At 34.7% G+C, this 20,127-nt stretch overlaps 1 protein-coding gene across 1 annotated transcript; it reads right to left on the bottom strand.

The window, feature by feature from the left end:
* Positions 1 to 911: 911 nt before the first annotated feature.
* On the bottom strand, positions 912 to 14,873 carry LOC117330512 (OTU domain-containing protein 5-like). The gene is made up of 10 exons (XM_033888866.1): positions 14,334 to 14,873; positions 12,799 to 12,892; positions 10,758 to 10,822; positions 10,447 to 10,603; positions 10,045 to 10,193; positions 9,596 to 9,658; positions 8,609 to 8,740; positions 7,805 to 7,991; positions 5,773 to 5,904; positions 912 to 5,408 (listed from the first exon to the last, which is right to left on the bottom strand). Exons 1-10 carry the CDS (start codon positions 14,715 to 14,717, stop codon positions 5,188 to 5,190), a joined length of 1,584 nt encoding a protein of 527 aa, XP_033744757.1. The 5' UTR covers positions 14,718 to 14,873; the 3' UTR covers positions 912 to 5,187.
* Positions 14,874 to 20,127: the final 5,254 nt, after the last annotated feature.

Below are 20,127 nucleotides of genomic sequence, written 5' to 3'. Positions count from 1 at the left end.
AGCTTACCTCCCACTTGTACATGATGTAATGTCATCCGATGGCAAAATGAAACTTTTTAATTGATTTTTTGACGATACTTAGAGCAAATATGGCTTGTTCGCGCCTCTGGTGCTGACAATAGAAATCTCAGAGTATCAGCATTTAAGAAATAATAACACAATCACATAGCGACTTGAACCTTAGAAATAATTCCATACTGTAAACAAAACTAACATTCAAATTTACCTAAAAACAACACGGAACAATATTAACTACAACTGTTACTTCTTCTTTGCTTGTAAAATCTGTATCTTTTCTGTATCTTCACTTCCCCATCTAGATTCAGATTTTCTTTCTTCTGACATATTTTAAGTTTCCTAGGTGTGTTGAAAGGTGCTCATATTGTACAATCCCTCATGCAATGCTGCCTAGTTCTTCTTTGTAACAGTTGGAAAAGTAGACCGTCCACTCTAATGATGTTAATGTTGACAGCATACAACAAGAGTATTATACCATTCTAGTGCATACTTCTGAATGATGGTTGCAGCTGATGACAATGGAGGTAAAGTGTAGTTTTTTCTATTTTGAGAGGTCACGCGGAGATAATAGGATACCACTTCATCCTAACTTGGCTACTTCAATCACATGTTAAATCCCTTTCTCAGTAAAATCTACTTCAATCACATGTTAAATCCCTTTCTCGGCAAAATCTACTTAAATCACATTTTAAATCCCTTTCTCGGCAAAATCTACTTAAATCACATTTTAAATCCCTTTCTCGGTAAAATCTACTTAAATCACATTTTAAATCCATTTTTCGGTAAAATCTACTTAAATCACATGTTAAATCTACTTAAATCACATGTTAAATCCCTTTCTCGGTAAAATCTACAGAAATCAAATAACTTTCCATAAAGAAACTGAGTCAATGAACTGAAATGTGAACTTTATTTGTCCTCAGTACATGATTGAGTTACATAGATTGCTTTCTAACATTTTGTCCCACCGTGCCTGACTCTGTGGGAATTAACAAATACAAATGGACATGTGTCCATATACAAAACATAGGTGTCACGACTCTGGCCGACAGGGGACACAACTCTAACCCTCCACCATGGCTCACAAGCATCTCTGGTGATCCCACAAAGTTGTAGAATATCAAAAGAAAGAAATTTTGGTAATTTGAACATTTTTACGGATAACTTCACACAGACCATATGCCTTCTTTTGTTGAACCAGCAAAAGAGACAATATTTTATCAAAATGGGAAAAAACATTCAAATTAATTTTAATATACTGAAGTATATATACAAATGTTTATGAGACGTGACTTTTAACATTTTGTCTACTATGTACCTCTGCTTTACTTTTATTCACAAAAATATTTTAATTAATCCAAACTACCTAAGTTTTTATTTTCATTTTTTTGTCAAGAATATGATCCATCATAAGAAAAATAGAATTACAATACCAAAATGCATTAGTAATAAAAAAAAAAACCACCAACATAAAACTAAGCTCTCAGTAATTGATGATTAATACTGGGCTCAAAGTCTTAATTGTGGTACATACATAAAGGTGTTACTCTAAATATAGGTAAATTAACCAAATATCACCCAACGTTGCTCCCTGTCGGAAAAAATCAATTTTTACCACAGTAAATGTAGCTAAACATAGCACTGATAACTCAAGCCAAACTTGAATGATCACAGATATCAGAAATACAGCCACCTTAAGTCTCCACACTTAGCACACTATGGATTTACAATGTTTCAAACCTACACCGGTAATATGTACCCTGGGAAATAACCTCTCAATATGTTACTGCTACAAATTCAGCATCTTACTAAACATAATATCATCTGCACAAAATGTATGATGTCGACAAGAATCCAATGACTTTGCTATCTTACTGTGATATGAATCTCTTACAGATTTTAATACTAAAACGTTCTGAACCTACAGGTTGTACTTATGAATCACAGAGATTTGGCACAAATTCTCAAACCTACTTTCCTCATATGTATTTAAAGATAATTAAAAACGTATGGATTTTTGGTTGATAATTCATGCCAATTCCCTGTGTTATGAACGGTGACATTGCTTGGTTAACTAGTGACACCTTTGAAATGTCTACAAAAATGTATATACATTATAACACTCAGGTAAACACTAACGAATCTAACACAATCACAGGTGTAATATGTAAGGTAGCATGTAATATTAAAACATGAAGAGGAGCATTCAGCAGTGGTCCTGATATTTCTTATGTGCCGTATAAAGGGGTGGCTGGCTCTGTATATATCACACATTCAAAATAAATAAACAAAAACACATAACCACAGTAGGACATAAAACGTTTAAATATTCCACATTTATATAATCACAAAAAAATTATACCCAACCTTGACAATGGTTGATAACATACATAACATGCTAATGGGAAAATTCACAAAATCATTTAAAATTCAACGATTAAATTGCTTTATCAAACGTACCAAGAACTAAACATGAAATCAAATAAAACAGATCAAAGGACTGAAATCTGATTACAGAGAATCTATCAAATTAGAAATATTTAAAACTTATCCTGTAAACGGCAATGAGAACAGGATATTACAGACATACACTATGTAGTTACATAACATCACTAAAACATGGGATCACACTCACTGCTAATTAGTAAAATAATCACTGCATGTCTCCAATCTCTCCATCTCTCCACATTTCCACAGAAATATCCTATATAAAATCAACAGAAAAGGACAGTGCCCTTACGGACACCAATGTTTTGGATATACATACTTAAAGAAATTAATCCAAAATGAACTTTTTACTCAAATAATATGAAGATTCTAGCACAGGTACACCAATAATCAAAAGGTTATAGTACCATAATATAATTAAGTTTAAATAAAAGTGTACAAAAAATATGACCTATTATTTCCCCAATGTATAAACTTTACACGTATTATACGTATGTATATATAAATATCAGTAGGTAAGTGATTTAGCACTTAGATACTGTCAAATAAGGTGTTCTTTTTGACAGATAATTAGAATTCATCAGCTTTTGCTGATAGTTTCAATGTTTGGCAATAAATAATGAATTTAGATATCATCTCATAATAACTAAGTTATCAATATTATAAATTGTGTTTTGTAGGTTATCAACCGATCCTTACACAAACAAAAGCCAGAAAATATACGGCTGAAATCTGGTGCATACTTTTTTATATTAAGTATGGTGAACGTAAGATATAAAATACAACACAGCACTGTACCATATGAGAGCGGAACTGTTACACTCGTGTAATAATCTACCGTATTAACATACAACATCTCCTATTCTAAATAAAGTTCCACCAAGTTATGGACTATTAAGCCTCGACATGTGGCGCTTTATTTGAAGTGTATTTCCACCTTTACATGAAAATCACAATGCTTGTGCAGTGTTCAATTTGTGGTTCCAAGATACTAGGTAGGTTATCATACTTTATAAGGAAATAATTCAAATTTTTTTCTGGTGGAGAATAACTATCACTGTAATAATCCTACACATGAATATTCCATATCCTTTCCCCTTCTTTCTTTCTCTCTCACTCTCTCTCTCTCTTTATCATGTACAATTGTTAGACAAGACTTTTCTGAACACTTAATTCACCACCCAAAATAGCAACATTATTTTTAAATGTATATAGAATTCAGGATCTGGTAGGTTTTGAAATTTGGCAAATACCTTAATGTCTTGACTAAAAAGATTTGACCCTCTACTCCCTTACATAATGATATCCTGGCCTCACATCCATATTCACACACAGTCATTACCTGGCTGAATTATTTCAATATCATATCCACAGCCAAGAAAATGAACAAAATATTTTTCCTTCTCACATCAAAAAGCTTTCAAGAAACATACACAAACTCAATTGATCATCGACACATCCATTGAGAGAAGCATGCACACTGTATAAATGCAAATAAAGGTAGTTATAAAACACCTAAGCTGATGTTACCTCAACTTAATATTTACATAAAAGTGGTCCTAAACTAATATTATTACATATACCAACATAGGTCTGTTGAAATACATTCAAGTGTTTTAGATTTTAATACATTGCTTATATCTTTTACATATATATATATTTTTTTAAATCAGGAAAGAGCATACAAGACCGACAAAATGATTCAACCTTGTTATTATAGACACTTTCCAGGAAAAAAAACAAACAAAAAAAAACAAATTGTGACTTTCTAGAGAACGTAATTTTGGAAATGATTTAACAGTTTGTAACTGGTTTTAAGTATTCATTAACGAAGGATTAAAAGATCCGATACCCGAGTTTTGTTAAAGCATTGAATGCAAAGCAAAATTTTCTGAACTCATTTCCTGGTTGGGGATTTAAGGAGGTTCGACTGTAACAGGATGTTCTTCACTCCAATCATATGTTTTTAAACAACAAAATAACAAATCACAATGATGGGATCACATCTAAGTTTTATACTCTAGTTTTGAATACGTGTTAAATTTAATTAAATAAAAAAATGAATTGATAACACAGTTCTGGTAGCTAATAATGTGTTTTTAACCTGAATGCCTTAACACTATAACATAAATGTGGAAACTTCTGATCAAAAAGTTACTCTTCAAAACATTGCTCATCAGTCACAAAATGAAAGTGGATGAAAATATCTCAACCAAATCCTTCATTTTAAAATACATCTTGCTTAAATAACATAAATGATGGATATTTTGCTTAATGACACATCAGACCTAAATTCGATTAACTGAAGGTGTAAGGTTTCTCTACCAATGATTGTGTTGTAGTTAGATATCTGAGCAATTCCTTAGAGACCATGAATTCACTATTCAGTGCACATGTGTACACTGAAGAATTAAACTGTGAAAGTTATATTTTACTAGGTTGGTTTACTAATTATATAAGCAATATTTTTCATATACACTTTATAAATATTATTAAAGTGTTCCTCCAGAGTTTTTCTATATTTTACTCAAGATCGTGCTTTTTCATTAAAACATTTCAAAAATTCTGACAGGAGTTTTGTGTTCATTTTTCCAATTAAGATTTCTAAAACTTCTTTTTACTAAAACAAGGATAAATGAAATTTGATCAAATATAGTGAACATAAACTAGACATATGAAATAATTGACTACTCTTAACATAAGTCAACAGTGGGGTATATGTTAGCTGTGAGGACCCTGGTAACTTGAAGGAGGACTACTCATGGAAGTCAGGCCACTGCCACTTGGGCCAGACCATGATGATGAAGATGTGGGAGAGAAGGTGAAGGAAGAGGAGGCTGAAGATGAAGCAGCTGCATGTTTCTTCAAAGAGTCAAAGTATTCTTGCTGGGACTGGGCCATCACCTGGGCCAGAATGTCGTCCTCGTTCCACTCTGTGTACCCTACAATACCTCTGTCATGTTAAATTTTGTCCTAAATTAATAAACAAGTTAACACCCCGGGGTAAATATTTGCTTTTACCAACAGTCTATTTTATGTAAAGGATGCTAAATATTGATATAAAAGCTCCATGTTAATTTCAAGTAAAGAAAATCCTTAAATACATAAAGTTATGGTAGCATATCAGGGTCATGTTATCTAGGAAGTTAACTTGTCTGGTTTGCCATCTAATGGTACAAACAATAACTAAATCATCTCAATATATGATCGCTCCAAAATTTATTCAAATTCAACTCTCAATTTCGTATTAATATTTTTATATAAAATCTTATAATATAACAAATTCTTTTTACTATCATAACATACCAAACATATTTGATGGGTACTGGTTCATGAGGGAACTGGTCTCTTCAAAGTCAGGATTCCCACCCATAGCGCCTTGGACACCACCACCAGTAGCACCTAACATTGAGCGGTCATTTTGAGGCTTTGGAGATCCTGGAATGAAAGAGGAGCATGTATGCTTAACCTACCAATACTAAGGTTATTGACAATTAATTCCTTGTTTCTCAGGTCAATTGTCGAAAACAAAATTGGGTAAGTCATCAGGAATTGGTGATGTAATTGGTGCTTCACCAGCGACAATGTCAACAAAATGTTGCTAAAACCTAACTGAGAGTTTCTGTGCTTTTTCCATTGTGATGGAAATCGGTTTTCTTTGAACTGGTGGTTGCCACAACACTCAATTGTTTTACTCATTATACAGTTCCAAAAACATACACTAGACACCTTTTACGAAAATGATGTTGAATATTGTTATCAATATTTTCTTGTTGCCTCATTCCGTTATGATTAGGTTTGTCAACGATTAACCGGTTACTCAGTCGGAAGTCAAGTTACCAAAATCAGTACATGAAAAATCGGACATGTTATTACCTTATCCCATGGGGAGCCCGAATAAGGTTACCTGCGATGGTATACATGTAATGATAGATAACCAAGACAGGTGAATACTAATTATCAAATGATCGTTAATAAAGCTGTTCACGGCTATAGTTTGTCAGTGTTGTGTTTGAACTCCATATGACTAGAATATGCCTACAGCAGTCAAAAGCGTGGAAATTCTTTAAACATGGACTAGTTGTAAAAAGTCAACTTTGTCAGGTTGAACTGGTTGAACTGGCTTATACAAGCTTCTAGTGATACAATGCGGCTGCTCACTAGAGTAGCAAAGTCAAAATCTTTGGAAGTGAAGCCTTTTTGCTTGTACACTATCACACCGTCGACGATTATTACCATCTTCTATTACCATCTGAGGAAGGAGCTATTATCGAAACGTCACTAACCATAACTTTATTGGTTGCGTTAGATTACCTTTATATAACCAACCTGAAGAATATGTTTCACAAATTTTAAGAATTTTTCTTTTCTCTCCATTTTAACAACTGGAAAAGCTGCTGTATCCCAAGCAAAATACGAGCTTGCCCGGGAAACAACCGATTACTTATTTATATATTTCCAGTTTACAAAAATAAATGAGGCATGCAATTTTTTCCAGTTTACAAAAAGAAACTCCAGTATTAATGTACACATTTTTCTAAAAATTAAAAGACGAGACCCCAGAGGGATCATGATGCCCACCATTGAATGATCCATATCAGACAAATGAAAGACTGATCTTTTCTCTTCTTTTACATTTTTTTCACTCTTCCTTCAAAGCATTTAATAACTGTGTATAACATTTTATAGCAGGAGCAACCTGCAATTGTCAAAATCCAAGATGGCCATACTCTATGTCATCGATTTAGTTCTTTCAATCAGACTTGAATTCACAACTGGAGACCAAGGAGAACCTCTACATTGAAATTTGAGAAAGCCCCATAATAGTCATTTAGTACTTTAAGAAACTATTAATGGAGTTTCAATTGTCAAAATCCAAGATGGCTGGCTGCTGTCAGGTTGATCCTATACCGGAATATGCATAACTAGGGATCAAGGGGAACCTACATATGAAATTAGAGAACTAGCAGTAACAAACTTCAATTGTCAAAATCCAAGATGGCTGCCTGTCGGCCATGGTTTTTCTCATCAGTCCCAAAATGCAATATGCACATCTAGGGACCAAGGGGAACCTACATGTCAAATTTGAGAAAGATCCCTTCAGTACTTTCTGAGAAATAGTGATAACAAGAATCGTTTACGGAGGGACGACATCAAAATCCTTTGTATGAATATTTGAAATAGTGCTATTCATCATGAACGCACCATAAACTTTCAGAAGATATGCTTGCATATTCAGTAACATTATTTAAGAATAAATATTTCAATTCACTTTAATCTGATTTTTCAGACTACTGTCTCCTTTTTATAAAGAACGCAATCATGATTATGAGATTACCTGCACCAATAGTAGGCAGTGTTGGTTGTGGGGAGGCCTGGTCAAGACATTCTGGTCTCTGGGGACTGTTTTGTGCTGAATTCGGGTTACTCCTAGCCCGTGGTGAACGTCCAACTCTCAGCTCTGATGGAGTGTTCAAGTACATAGCGTCGGAAGAGGAACTACATGTTGCACTTGCAGACTTGGGCTACAATGCAAGTTTATAAATATGACTTATAGCATTTAAATATGTCAAGATATTGTTATTACTCTTAGCTAAATTCTATAATTTAAAGTTAAATGGAAATACAAGTCAAACGCTTACTTTCTGATCCCACTCCCATATCAAAATATTTGGAAGGAAATCTATTGAAGGGGCATAACTCCTTAAATAACTCAGAAATATCATTGATATGAAAAGTAAATTTTTCAAGATACTGATGTGATATAGAAACTTCTGCATACAGATGGAACAATTTGGTTCGGTTTATTATTAATTTTTTTGACGTCCTATCAACACCTAAGGTCATTTAAGGACGGCCTCCGATTCATGCAACATGCATGTGTGTGGCGAGTGCATATGCGTGTTTTAGGAGGCTGTGGTATGTTCATGTTAAGTCTCTTTGTGATAGGCCAGAACTTTTGATGATTTATAGTGCTACCTCACTGAAGCATACTGGCAAAGTTACCCAGCAGCACATCCCACCTGGTTACATTATACTGACAATGGGCCAACAAATTATCCCCCTCCCAAAATGCTGAGTGCATGGATTAAAATAAACTGTCCTTTTTACATGGACTGCTTTAAGACAAGTATTTTCATACCGTATCCTGTCTACGTGCTTGTGTCTCATTGTCACGAAGCCACTGTAGGTAAGACTCCCGAGCCACCTGCTCCTCTATGGTCTCCTGGGTCACTTCCCAATCAGTCTCACGAAGTTTGTCCTCCAACATACACTACACATAGAAAACTCTGTATCAGTGTCTGAAGCTAATCAAGTGTCAAAATCAGAGCGTATATGATCTCAAAAAGCCTTAACACACAACGACTTATGACGATATAACAATGTGTTGAAATCATTAAATAATATTGCCTGGTTCAACAGTAACAGTTTAGAAAAAAGTTCTGGAAGGACAGACTGTGATATAACTTTGTCGCTGGTTCACTGGGATGTATATTGCATACAAGAAAGATTGAATACATACATGCCATACTTTTTGGAGACCAAAAAGAGATTGAGGATTATTCAAAAGGGTTTTTGCCTAAAATAAGGGAGATTTGTTCGCGACATGGATATCAACATTTTTACTTGATCTTAAAGCAATAAATTTATTTTGAATGTTATAAAGAATATGGATAATTATTGGGAGATATAATCATATTATATGACAGATGCAATAAGCATACATTTTGATAATCTGAAATTATTTTTCATTTTTTCTAATGTTACACAAAAAGTTTCACAGCTGTGTGCATATTACATAAAAAAGTGTTTTTAAATGTGTAAACTCCTCTTTGAGGCAACATATCAGTTCTAGAATTACTATAATATGCCTTTCTGATGGGGTCACTAATGATGGATCATTCAGATCTAAAAAAGTGTAAGTAGCCATGAGACCTGAATGAAGATACTTATGGTAGGAGTCTTTATAACCCAGTGCAGTAAATCTTATCACAAAAATTCCAGATTCAGTATATTGCCTCTATCAGGGAGAGTACAGTCATCATGAATGACCAGTATGGCCAACAGATGCGCTACTTTTGTTAGTTTTATAAATTAAAAGATCAGATGCGCTAGTTTTTGAACCTACCTTTTCTAAATGAAATTTTTCTGATTGTTTAACTGCATCACCCATAAGATTCTTTTCTGCCAGCTGTAAAGCAGATTAGACAAATTATGGCAATATTCACAAATATAATATAACAACAAACATCTAACATGCTTAAATCTGATTTGTACAATAATTGTAACCTGAACTGTAACCCAATCCCTAACTGGTAACTTTTCATGCATCAGGTGCCTATTCAAACCAGAATACCATTTCTGTGGTGCAAGATTGAAAACAAAAGATAAAAATAGTCAAACACAATAGGTAATCCTACCACATTTTAAGGAAATCAAAAACCAAAAAGACCTGATAGTAATTAATAGAATTATGTAAAGTTCGGATATGCACACTAATATCCTTGTTGAAATATTGGCAATATATTACTCACCTGACTGGTGGCTAGTCGTTAAGAATTACACAACAGAACTTACCCCTGGTTGAAAGCCTGGTAATCCCAGGCCTACCCCAATGGTGGCCTTGTAAGGGTCTACACAAGAGTTGTAGTGGGTGTTACGATGATAACTAATCCGGATTGGTTCATTCTCTGTTTTATATGTACCACTAAATGTATTGATTGGTTCTGCAAGATATAATATCGTGAAATTACGAGTGAAGTCATCACTATATAACAGGAAATAACCGTTAAATATTTCACTAATCCGAGATCCTTAATTGTTCATGCAATGCATGTCATCTCCATTTAGTTTTGAGTAAAGATGATTCCCTCATGACACAAACCAGACATCCATTTATTTCTGTTAATTATCATGTATAAAGCCTTACCAAGACTCCATGCTGAAGATCAAGAATTACCGGTAATCAATGATAATTACCTATGCTATATTGGTAAACTTCAATGGGCCTATTGAAGACTTCTGATATAGCTTGCATTTCAACATGGTTTCCATGACAATGGTCCATTTTCTTGCGGTTCAGATATGTGTTAAAATCTTCAGTTACATATTGTGAAAAATAATCTTCATTCTTGCCCTGTAAATCATGAAATTTATTATTTAATGACATGGGAAAACAATTTATCAAAATATGTTTTTGAACACTTCATGCAATTGTTTTTAAATACTGTACATCAAGATCACAGCTTTTTAACAGTGATAATTCTAATAATAAGAATAAATTTTTTTACCATGTATTCTACACACAGCTTTCTGACAACAGCATGCATCTCTTGGTCCCCATATACCTGGTCAGCTGGAAAAGAAATAAAATGTTTACTATTAACATATAAATCCAAAAACATTGTTTACACATGTTAGGTATGTGTTGACAATGAATATACATGTGAACACAGTGTTCACTCTCACAACATCAGTCGACATAAAGAAATTGTTGTGCAATAGCTACAGCCTTTCCCTGAAGTAGTCATATAACAACCAAATTTGACGACTAAGATTGTCCATGTGATCCCTACATTTTGTCATGTTCATTTTGCTAGTGTGGATATGGGTTAATAAATCTGTTCATTTGTTTGTGAAAAATTTATGCAGGGCCAACTGCTAGCAGATACATCTTCTGTTAGTCTAACCAAACTAATTGTCACGATCGCATGTGGGTATAGGGTTGTGTATGTATGTCTTTACGTTGTTTTGTGTGTAATCGTGTGCGCATATTTGTATGGCACGAATGGAAGTATGGTCAGAGCGGAAGTGCATGTGCGAATGGTCGGTTAGCGTCACTACAGGTATGGTATGCCGTGAGTAATGGCTGTAGTGTAACCACCTGTAGTCAGAATCCTTTTGATCATGGATACAGGCACGGAATACAGAGAATCCTTTTGATCATGGATACAGGCACGGAATACAGACTGTGGTGAGTAACTAACGTTATATCTTTCTGTTTATTTCACTAATTGCTATCTCAGAATGTCTTGTATTCCAGATAAATGTATTTCTAGTATATATCTTAGTGTACGGTCCAATCATGCGTGGCGGTGATTAGTAATAATATGTCTATATAGGTGTTGCTGATCTGATAGCTTATAAATGTTTATGTTGTGATAGTTATGTTATGACATTTATTATAGGTTATTTGCAGTTGTTGTATTGATATGTCCGTAAATATTGGTATGAATGTTCATTTATAGGTAAAGTAGGTCAGTGAGTTTTACCTGTGTACAAATGTATGGAAGCCCATACGGGCCATATATGAATCATAGGTGTATATTGTGGTAGCGTTAGGAATGGACCGGCACGTGATTCTATTAGTGTTTTATGTTAATATTTAATAATATTTAGGTTTATGATAGCAAGTATTTAGGGTATATAGTATAATATTATATTATTGGAATATCATTTTAGGAAATATGTTGTTAATTAGCATTCATGAGTGTTTGGTGTGAAATTGTCACATGTGTTATTGTGTGTTTTTAAGCTTTTCATGACGGAGTGAAGTTCCTTGGACAATAGGACACCGGAACAATCACCACGACTTCGGCATCAGGACCGGTAGAAAACTCCGGTCAGCCTCAGGAGGTCTGATGTGATAAACAGACAGGTCAAGGAGCCAAGGATGATAAGGAATGGAGGTCCGTACTACTGTCACTAGATCATGAAGCGGTGACGTCTAACGCTGTTGACGGTATGACATTAAAGCCAGCTAGCTCTCATTGAGTAGTTGCTACATACTTTACCTGCGGGAAAGTATTGTTGAGACTTATAGTAGTAAGTCATCCCTGTGGGAGGTGCATGACATACGCAGGGATATACCTGAACTGCGGTTCAGTTACTCATGTGTTTCTGAAGTCCATTGAGAGGAGAACTTGTGCCTTTAATGTGTACTTGTACCGGTATTGTGCTGTTCTGTGTCGACGACTCTGTGACTTTAACCATAATTGAATGTCAGAGTGTGCAAGGGGTGTGAATGTGTGTTTGTGTGAATATATCTATTTGCTTTTGTACATAATAGTTAATAAATATTGTTTTGTATAATCTCTTTTATTGTCTTCAATTCCAAAAACCAACTCGAACGCTTGTCCTACGTTACACTAATATACATGCATGTGAAAATTAAATCTAACCAATTACAATGATCTGTCATAAATCAGATTAATATCATATATATTTAGCCTGTAAAATACATCCTGATATCAAATTCTGATTCAGACTAAAATGGTATACCCAGTACATACATTATTATAATGAATCCAAATTTCTTTGAATTCTACATACCAACTGCCCTGAATAGACAAGCTCCATCCTCAGCCATTTTCTTAATTGTCCATCCTTTTTTATCTTTCATGGTTGCATCAAATAATCTTTCCAACTGAAAAATATATCAAATCATGCATAATATACCAACATAGAATGATCTACTAGGTTCTAGAATCAATTGCAATACTAGCTTATTAGCAATCCTATAGTTTCAATATCATTCCTATTGGGCTAACAATTAATCATAGCAATAGCAATAGCAGTCATCGGTCTTCTTATAAGCGTGTCTGCTTCTTAACCACCTGTTTTTATTATTCTATTTACAGTATGCATGCTCAATCATGTATCAAGTATAGTAGATTCCTCATTTAAGCATACATGATATTCAACATGATTAAACAATGAGTATATTGCGCCTAGTATTTCCTAGGTTTACATACTCCCCCTCAAGGAGAGAACTAATCCTCAAGTTTCTCAGTTAACAGAGATGCTTTTGGAACAAGTTAAGACTTGAGTAAGAAGAAGGCACCAAAGCAACAAAGGTCAATTTTCTGTAGAGGTCTTGGGCTTGATCCCTAACATGCTTATTTCCAATAAAGTCCTTTATTACATTTTTACCAGTGAAATATCAAAAATTATTCATTCTATAAAAGTGATATTTTTCACTAGTGAAGAATATCATATTTTTCACTAGTGAAAAATATCACTTTTGCTGAATTGACCAATCAAATTAATGATTAGAAAATACCAAAATGATTGACCAATCAGAAAACCCGACATATATGTCAGCGCATGGACAGGGGAAACTACTTTTTTTGTTTTTTTTTGTTTTGTTTTTGTTCCCTGTAGTCCTAGTTAGCATACGGGGTAGGGTTTTCGTTGATAAAAAATGTAATAAACAGAATATCTAACAGTGTCTTCAGTAAAACCAAATATATTTCACTCGTGTGGCTAATATTAGCCCCACTCGTGAAATATATTTGGTATTACAAAGACACTGTTAGATATCCTCTATTTATTGTATGCTTAGTAATAAATACATGTTTTTTGCATATACATTGCGCCAAATTGCCCAACCCGTAATCGTCACCCATGCATTATTGATTCAGTAATGCACCTCAAACCCTGTATTGGCCCTCTAGATTTTGTGTTTCATCAAACCCCCATCAAACCATTCGGGTCTCTCAGGTGTAAAAACTAAGAAATTCAACAAAAACTTTTTTTTCAAATTAAGCGAAAGAGGTGCAGTTTTCATAAAAAAGTATAATATAAGGCGCACTTAATTGTAAAATTTGAATTAAAGTCTACAAAATTGAGATTTCTCAACTTTCCGCGGGGGGGGGGGGAGTTTCCCAACCAGCTCAAAAGTTTGAAAACATGGACATTGACAGGAGGATATGTCAAGAAAGTCATATTATATACAGAATACTTTCATTGTAACTGTCAGTGTTATGATACATGCTAGCACAGGTCAGATTACGTAATCGAAACCGACTTTTGGATGTGACAGAACCTATCTATAGTGAAGACAATGGAATGTCATGTGTGCCCACCTCGTCTATGTTGTCAGTGGGGTACGAGGGGGGATTGTACTCGTCCTCACTATTGTAGCCTTCCTCATCGTACTCTCGGGACGGACTGGCACCTCCCTGACCGTGACCTCGATGTTTCCGGACGTTTCGATGGGGCGAAGACCTATGTCTCCGCTTATTATGACCAGGGGCAGGTTCGTGTCCTTCGTACGAACAACCTGCCTCGAGTGTGGATGTATTATCGTCTCTAGATGTTGAAGGAAGCCATCTCGTCGGAGAGCTTCGAGTCCGATTCACTTTATCGTGTCGATTTTCTGGGGTAGATGGATGATGTCCTTTGGAATGGTCTGACGATTCAACTTCATTCTTGTCTTTAGTTGCTTTCTTTTTCGGTAAAATCGTCATTTTATGATAAAAAATCTACACAGCTTTCTTGCACACCAGCTTTTTGTCAGCTGTTTGATGTTGGAATGGAGATTTCTCTGGAAATAGTTTCCTTACGATGTTCTTTCCATCGTCAAATTACAAAAATATGGCGTCTGGCTAACAAGTAATCAAATTCGGTTTCGGTAGCTTCGCTCCATATGGGTAACAGGACATTCACTACGTCATATCCATCAGGTTAACGACGTCACGACAAGCTTTATTTTGATCGTGCATACATCCTCGTTACCAGCATCTAAACGAAACACAATACGTCAGGGAGTGAAACAAGTCCGAAGGTTTATTTATTTATTTTTCATTTTTTTTTATTATCTTAGAGAACTTCATGTTTTTAATAATAAAAAAAAGCTCTTAGATATATACTGTACGGTTGAGCCTTCATTCTAGTAAAACTAAAAGAATAAAATTTGATCGACGATTGCTAAAAATCTACAGTAGATCTCTAATTGATTGAACCTATCTTCAATTACGAACAAAAAGGGAAAAGGGACGAATTAAAGATAGCTTCAATTGAATTAAAGACAGGTGCAATTTAATTAAGGATATGTTGTATTTGAAGATAGGTTCAATTCAATATTAGAGATAGGTTTAATTCAATTGAAGATATGTACAATTATATTAAAGATAGGTTTAAATAAGACTAATTGGACCTATCTTCAATTGATTTGAACCTATCTGTAATTGAATTGTACCTATCTTCAATTGAATTGAACCTATCTCTAATTGAAACAACCAGATACATATATACAGAGAGATTGGTAACTCTCTATTTGCCCTTGTGTTAACAGAGTGGCCCCTGACCTTCCCACAATCCTTTGCGGTCGCTCGGTTCAGTCTTCACTTGACGCCATATTAGAGAAATCGTGAAAACCACACACATAATTATCGATAATTTCTATTTGAAATCATCACCAAGATCCAATTATGTGCTTTAATTTTATTAATATCAAAGTGCAGAAGTGTCATCAATATGAAATATATCACAATTTGCTGTCCAAGTGTTTGTATTTTGAGTATGAAAGTCAACCTCACCGCAGGAAAGATAGGCGGGAATCTCCAATTTTCGAAAAGTCCCTATGGGGTTTTCGAGAATACGGATAAATGACAACAATGTGCATGATAAACAAGACCATATTCCATAAGTATGATAGTTTTAAGTTAATGTGGTAACTTTTGTAGTGGCCTAGATAAAACGATGTGATTTTTGTGTGCGTTTAAAATTGACGATGTTTTGGTCTGACGTAATGGCGGCTTAATTACAAAACTTGGACATAGGACCCAATGGATTTTCGAAAATACGGATAAATGACAACAATGTGCATGATCAATAAGACTATATCCCATAAGTATGATATAGTTTTTGGTTAATGTGGTAACTTTTATAGTGGCCTAAATAAACCGATGTGTTTTTTGTGTGCGTTTAAAATTGACGATGTTTTGGTCTGACGTAATGGCTGCTTAATTACAAAACTTGGACATAGGACCCAATGGATTTTCGAAAATACGGATAAATGACAACAATGTGCATGATCAATAAGATTATATCCCATAAGTATCATAGTTTTTGGTTAATGTGGTAACATTTGTAGTGGCCTAAATAAAACGATGTGCTTTTTATGTGCGTTTAAAATTGACGATGTTTTGGTCTGACGTAATGGCGGCTTAATTACAAACTTGGACATGTCGAATAGGACCCAATGGATTTTCGAAAATACGGATAAATGACAACAATGTGCATGATCAATAAGACTATATCCCATAAGTTTGATAGTTTTTGGTTAATGTGGTAACTTTTGTAGTGGCCAAAATAAAACGATGTGCTTTTTGTGTGTATTTAAAATGACGATGTTTTGGTCTGACGTAATGGCGGATTAACCAGAACATGTCGAATAAGTTCCAGTACATCGATACACACATGCGCAAAGCCCGATTTACCAGTGCTCGCGTGTGTTTGATAGGGGACAGGGCGCTCTCGATAAGGGATATGCTTGAGTGGTCACGAATAAAGGGAGCCACCACTTGTACGGAGAAATAGCGATGTTACTTATCTCTGTATATATGTCTCTGATTGAATCTATCTTCAATTATGAACAAATAGGTACAAAGGTACGAATTAAAGATCATTGGTGCAATTGATTTAAAGATAGGTCCAACTGAATTGAAGATAGGTTTAATATAATTAAGGATATGTTGTATTTGAAGATAGGTTCAATTCAATTAGAGATAGGTTCAATTCAATTGAAGATAGGTACAATTATATTAAAGATAGGTTTAAATAAGACTAATTGAACCTATCTTCAATTGATTTGAATCTATCTCTAATTAAATTGGACCTATCTTCAATTGAATTGAACCTATCTCTAATTGAATTGAACCTATCTTCAATTACGAACAAATAGGGAAAAGGGACGAATTAAAGATTTAAAGATAGGTGCAATTGATTTAAAGATAGGTCCAATTGAATTGAAGATAGGTTTAATATAATTAAGGATATGTTGTATTTGAAGATAGGTTTAATTTAATAAGAGATAGGTTCAATTCAATTAGAGATATGTTCAATTGAATTAAAGATAGGTTCAATTCAATTGTACCTATCTTTAAATAATTAAAGATAGGTACAAATAATTGAACCTATCTTCAATTGAATTGAACCTATATCTTCAATTCAATTAAACCTATCTTCAATTAATTGAACCTTTCTTCAAATTATTTGAAGATAGGTTCAATTAATTTAATATATGTTAAATTGGCGTTCCATACTTCATTGATTACAAACCGTTTGCTCATTTCTCAAACCTTTCCCGGCACAAGTATACTGAAGCACCTTAAGTGATCAATAAGTTACGTTTTAGTAATGTGGTCATTTTCGCGGTGACAAAATGCAGTAATTTTTAAATACATCAATAAACGGGCACATATTTGCCATTTAGATTGATTTTTGTGACAGGAAAACTAAATAAGAAACTTGAACAAATAAACACAATTTTGTTTTGACATTGATCATTTATTGGTTTATCTAAGTTTTGCGGTGACACGGAGGACAAAAGGGCCACGATAACGCAGTCGGTTAGTTAAAAAATATATCCAGAAATACCTATATATATGTAAAGCCTTTATATATACATGTATAGGTATTTCTGGCTATTTTTAATATAAGACTACACATGCCCCTGTGGTTAGAGCGCCGACCATGAAACTGTGCAGTCGTGGTTATGTCCTTGGGTAAGACACTTTACCTTAACTGCTCTGGATGGCATACAACGGGCCTCCAGTACGTTAATTATTCATTGAGGTAGTCACCAACTACTACAAGGAGATCCCACTTCAAAGTGACCCCGTCTGTTCATGGGGCGATAAACCCTGCAAACAAACAAGTGACAAGGAGAGAAAGCAAAAACGCAAAAAATGTCCCCTCAAAAATGTGACGAACCGCCGTTTTAAACCATATCGCAATGCACAGATCGAAAATATCTTTTGTGAAAGTTTATTCGGTATTGTATAGCAGACCATACCTACATGGGCTTAGCTATATTTATTTGTAAGCACTGGCTAACCTGGTCATGCTCAGCACAGTTATCCTAGGGGTTCCGCCCTATACAATAAATAAATAGATAGATACATGTAGATAAATTGTGCCATTTGGTGTAATTAATTTTGACTATCCAAATACGAGGCACCATAAAATTACCCAGATAAGTCAATATGTTTATGCAAAATACACGTAAAACTTGAAACGTACTGCAGTCAGTAAGTTAGACAACACAAAAGGCTAAAAGAATTCAGAGCAAACGTCGAATGTTCTCATTTCTTGGCACCTATATAGGAACATGATATAGTACGAACCGGCTAGTATACTTACATGGCAGCTGGCAGTTAATTAATGGTGTAAATCAGCTGGGGGACACGTGCGATGTTATACTATCAGAGCTATTAAATATCGGTAATAGTTTCATGGTCATAATAAATATATAACGGCATTTTTATCTATTTGTTTTTATGTGTTTTTTTTTCCTCATTTTTATGTTTGCGGCGTCGGTGTTGCGAGGTAAAGTTTTGCTGTGGGTACTGAAATGCTCTACTATATTTATGTGCTAGGATGCGATGGTTTGTGTTGTGTGATTTATTTTGCTTACACTACTCAGGCTGACGACGACCATCTGTCGGAAAGATGGTCGTCAGCTAGATTCATTGAATATGATCCATTCAGCAGTGATACTGGGTTTTGTTTCGTGTTGAAGGCCTGTACATATATTTCCATCCGTTGTATAATCCACTGTGTTCAGATGATGTAACGAATTTTGAAAATGTCTTGAAAACGTCACAGTTTTGTATTTAAATCTATACCGCCTTATACCACCATTTAATAAGCAAAATTAGCAGGAAACGCGTTTTTTAAAAGTTACAAATTGGGTAATGACCATCCCTTATTACATTATCATGAAACTGCCATCAGCCGTAAACAGGATCTAGAAAATATCATAGTTAAAACTGCAATGAACAAAATGCGTCATATCTGGGCCCTGACACCAAACATCTAACTGTCAGAATGTCCGAGACCGGTGTCCGGGCCAGATGAAAATTGGGTTAGTATTGGTGATACATATACCACCCACAGTTATATTCTACGAAATAAAGATACTTGTTTTTGTCATGCCTTCGTCAGCCTCTTAATGTCAATCATTTCCAATGCTCCGATATCAAACGGACTCATGATATCTTTTTCTTAATGTTGTTCCATAGAAACGATTATTCGATACTACACCATTGTTTGTCTGTATCGATGATGTGATTATTTATGTGTACGAGAACTCTTCCATAAAATATGTTTTAAACCAGTTCGTTTGAAATATCACATTTAAGTTCAAGTTTGATGTGTGCTTTTCTGTGAATTTCCTTTTTGTCTAGTGTCTTTCGGCCCTAAATAAATCAAATTGTCGGATGGAACGTAAGACAACACAATACAGATCACGAGCAAAAATAGCGCCAAGTATCGTCACCCTAGCTGGTACAAAACTGCTGGTTTAGAAGGTATGTCAAGTACTTTATTCTTATTATAAATTATTTGGTATTCAGCGTTTTCCACTGTAACGTAAAATAAATAATTTTTAGTGAGCGTTCTTAGTGACAATATTTGCTGTTGAGTCAGAGGCTTGGCTGGAGTGCGATTCTATACCAGTATGTTGCTCCACAACATCTAGGATCTATGTCTGATCAAAAGTCACCTCCTAGGTATTTACGGTATCGACGCCTTCTATATGTTGCTTCCAAAGAACAAGGAACATTGTTCTTTGTTTCTTCTTACAAAAAGAATCGACGCCTTCTATATGTTGCTTCCAAACAATAAGGGACATTGTTCTTTGTCATTCTTCCT

The sequence above is a fragment of the Pecten maximus genome, chromosome 7 (genome assembly GCF_902652985.1).
Source record: "Pecten maximus chromosome 7, xPecMax1.1, whole genome shotgun sequence".
NCBI classification, from domain to species: Eukaryota; Metazoa; Mollusca; class Bivalvia; order Pectinida; family Pectinidae; genus Pecten; species Pecten maximus.
This window is presented reverse-complemented; position numbering and strand designations above follow the sequence as displayed.

Bases quoted from the DNA above. Each gene is read 5' to 3' on its own strand.
- LOC117330512 (XM_033888866.1), bottom strand. From the start codon at position 14,717: ATGACGATTTTACCGAAAAAGAAAGCAACTAAAGACAAGAATGAAGTT. The intron at 10,604-10,757 runs GTAAAAAAATTT...CATGATTTACAG, and splicing joins AGCTGTGTGTAGAATACATG to GGCAAGAATGAAGATTATTT. The intron at 8,741-9,595 runs GTAGGTTCAAAA...TTCTATGTGTAG, and splicing joins AAAAATTTCATTTAGAAAAG to TGTATGTTGGAGGACAAACT.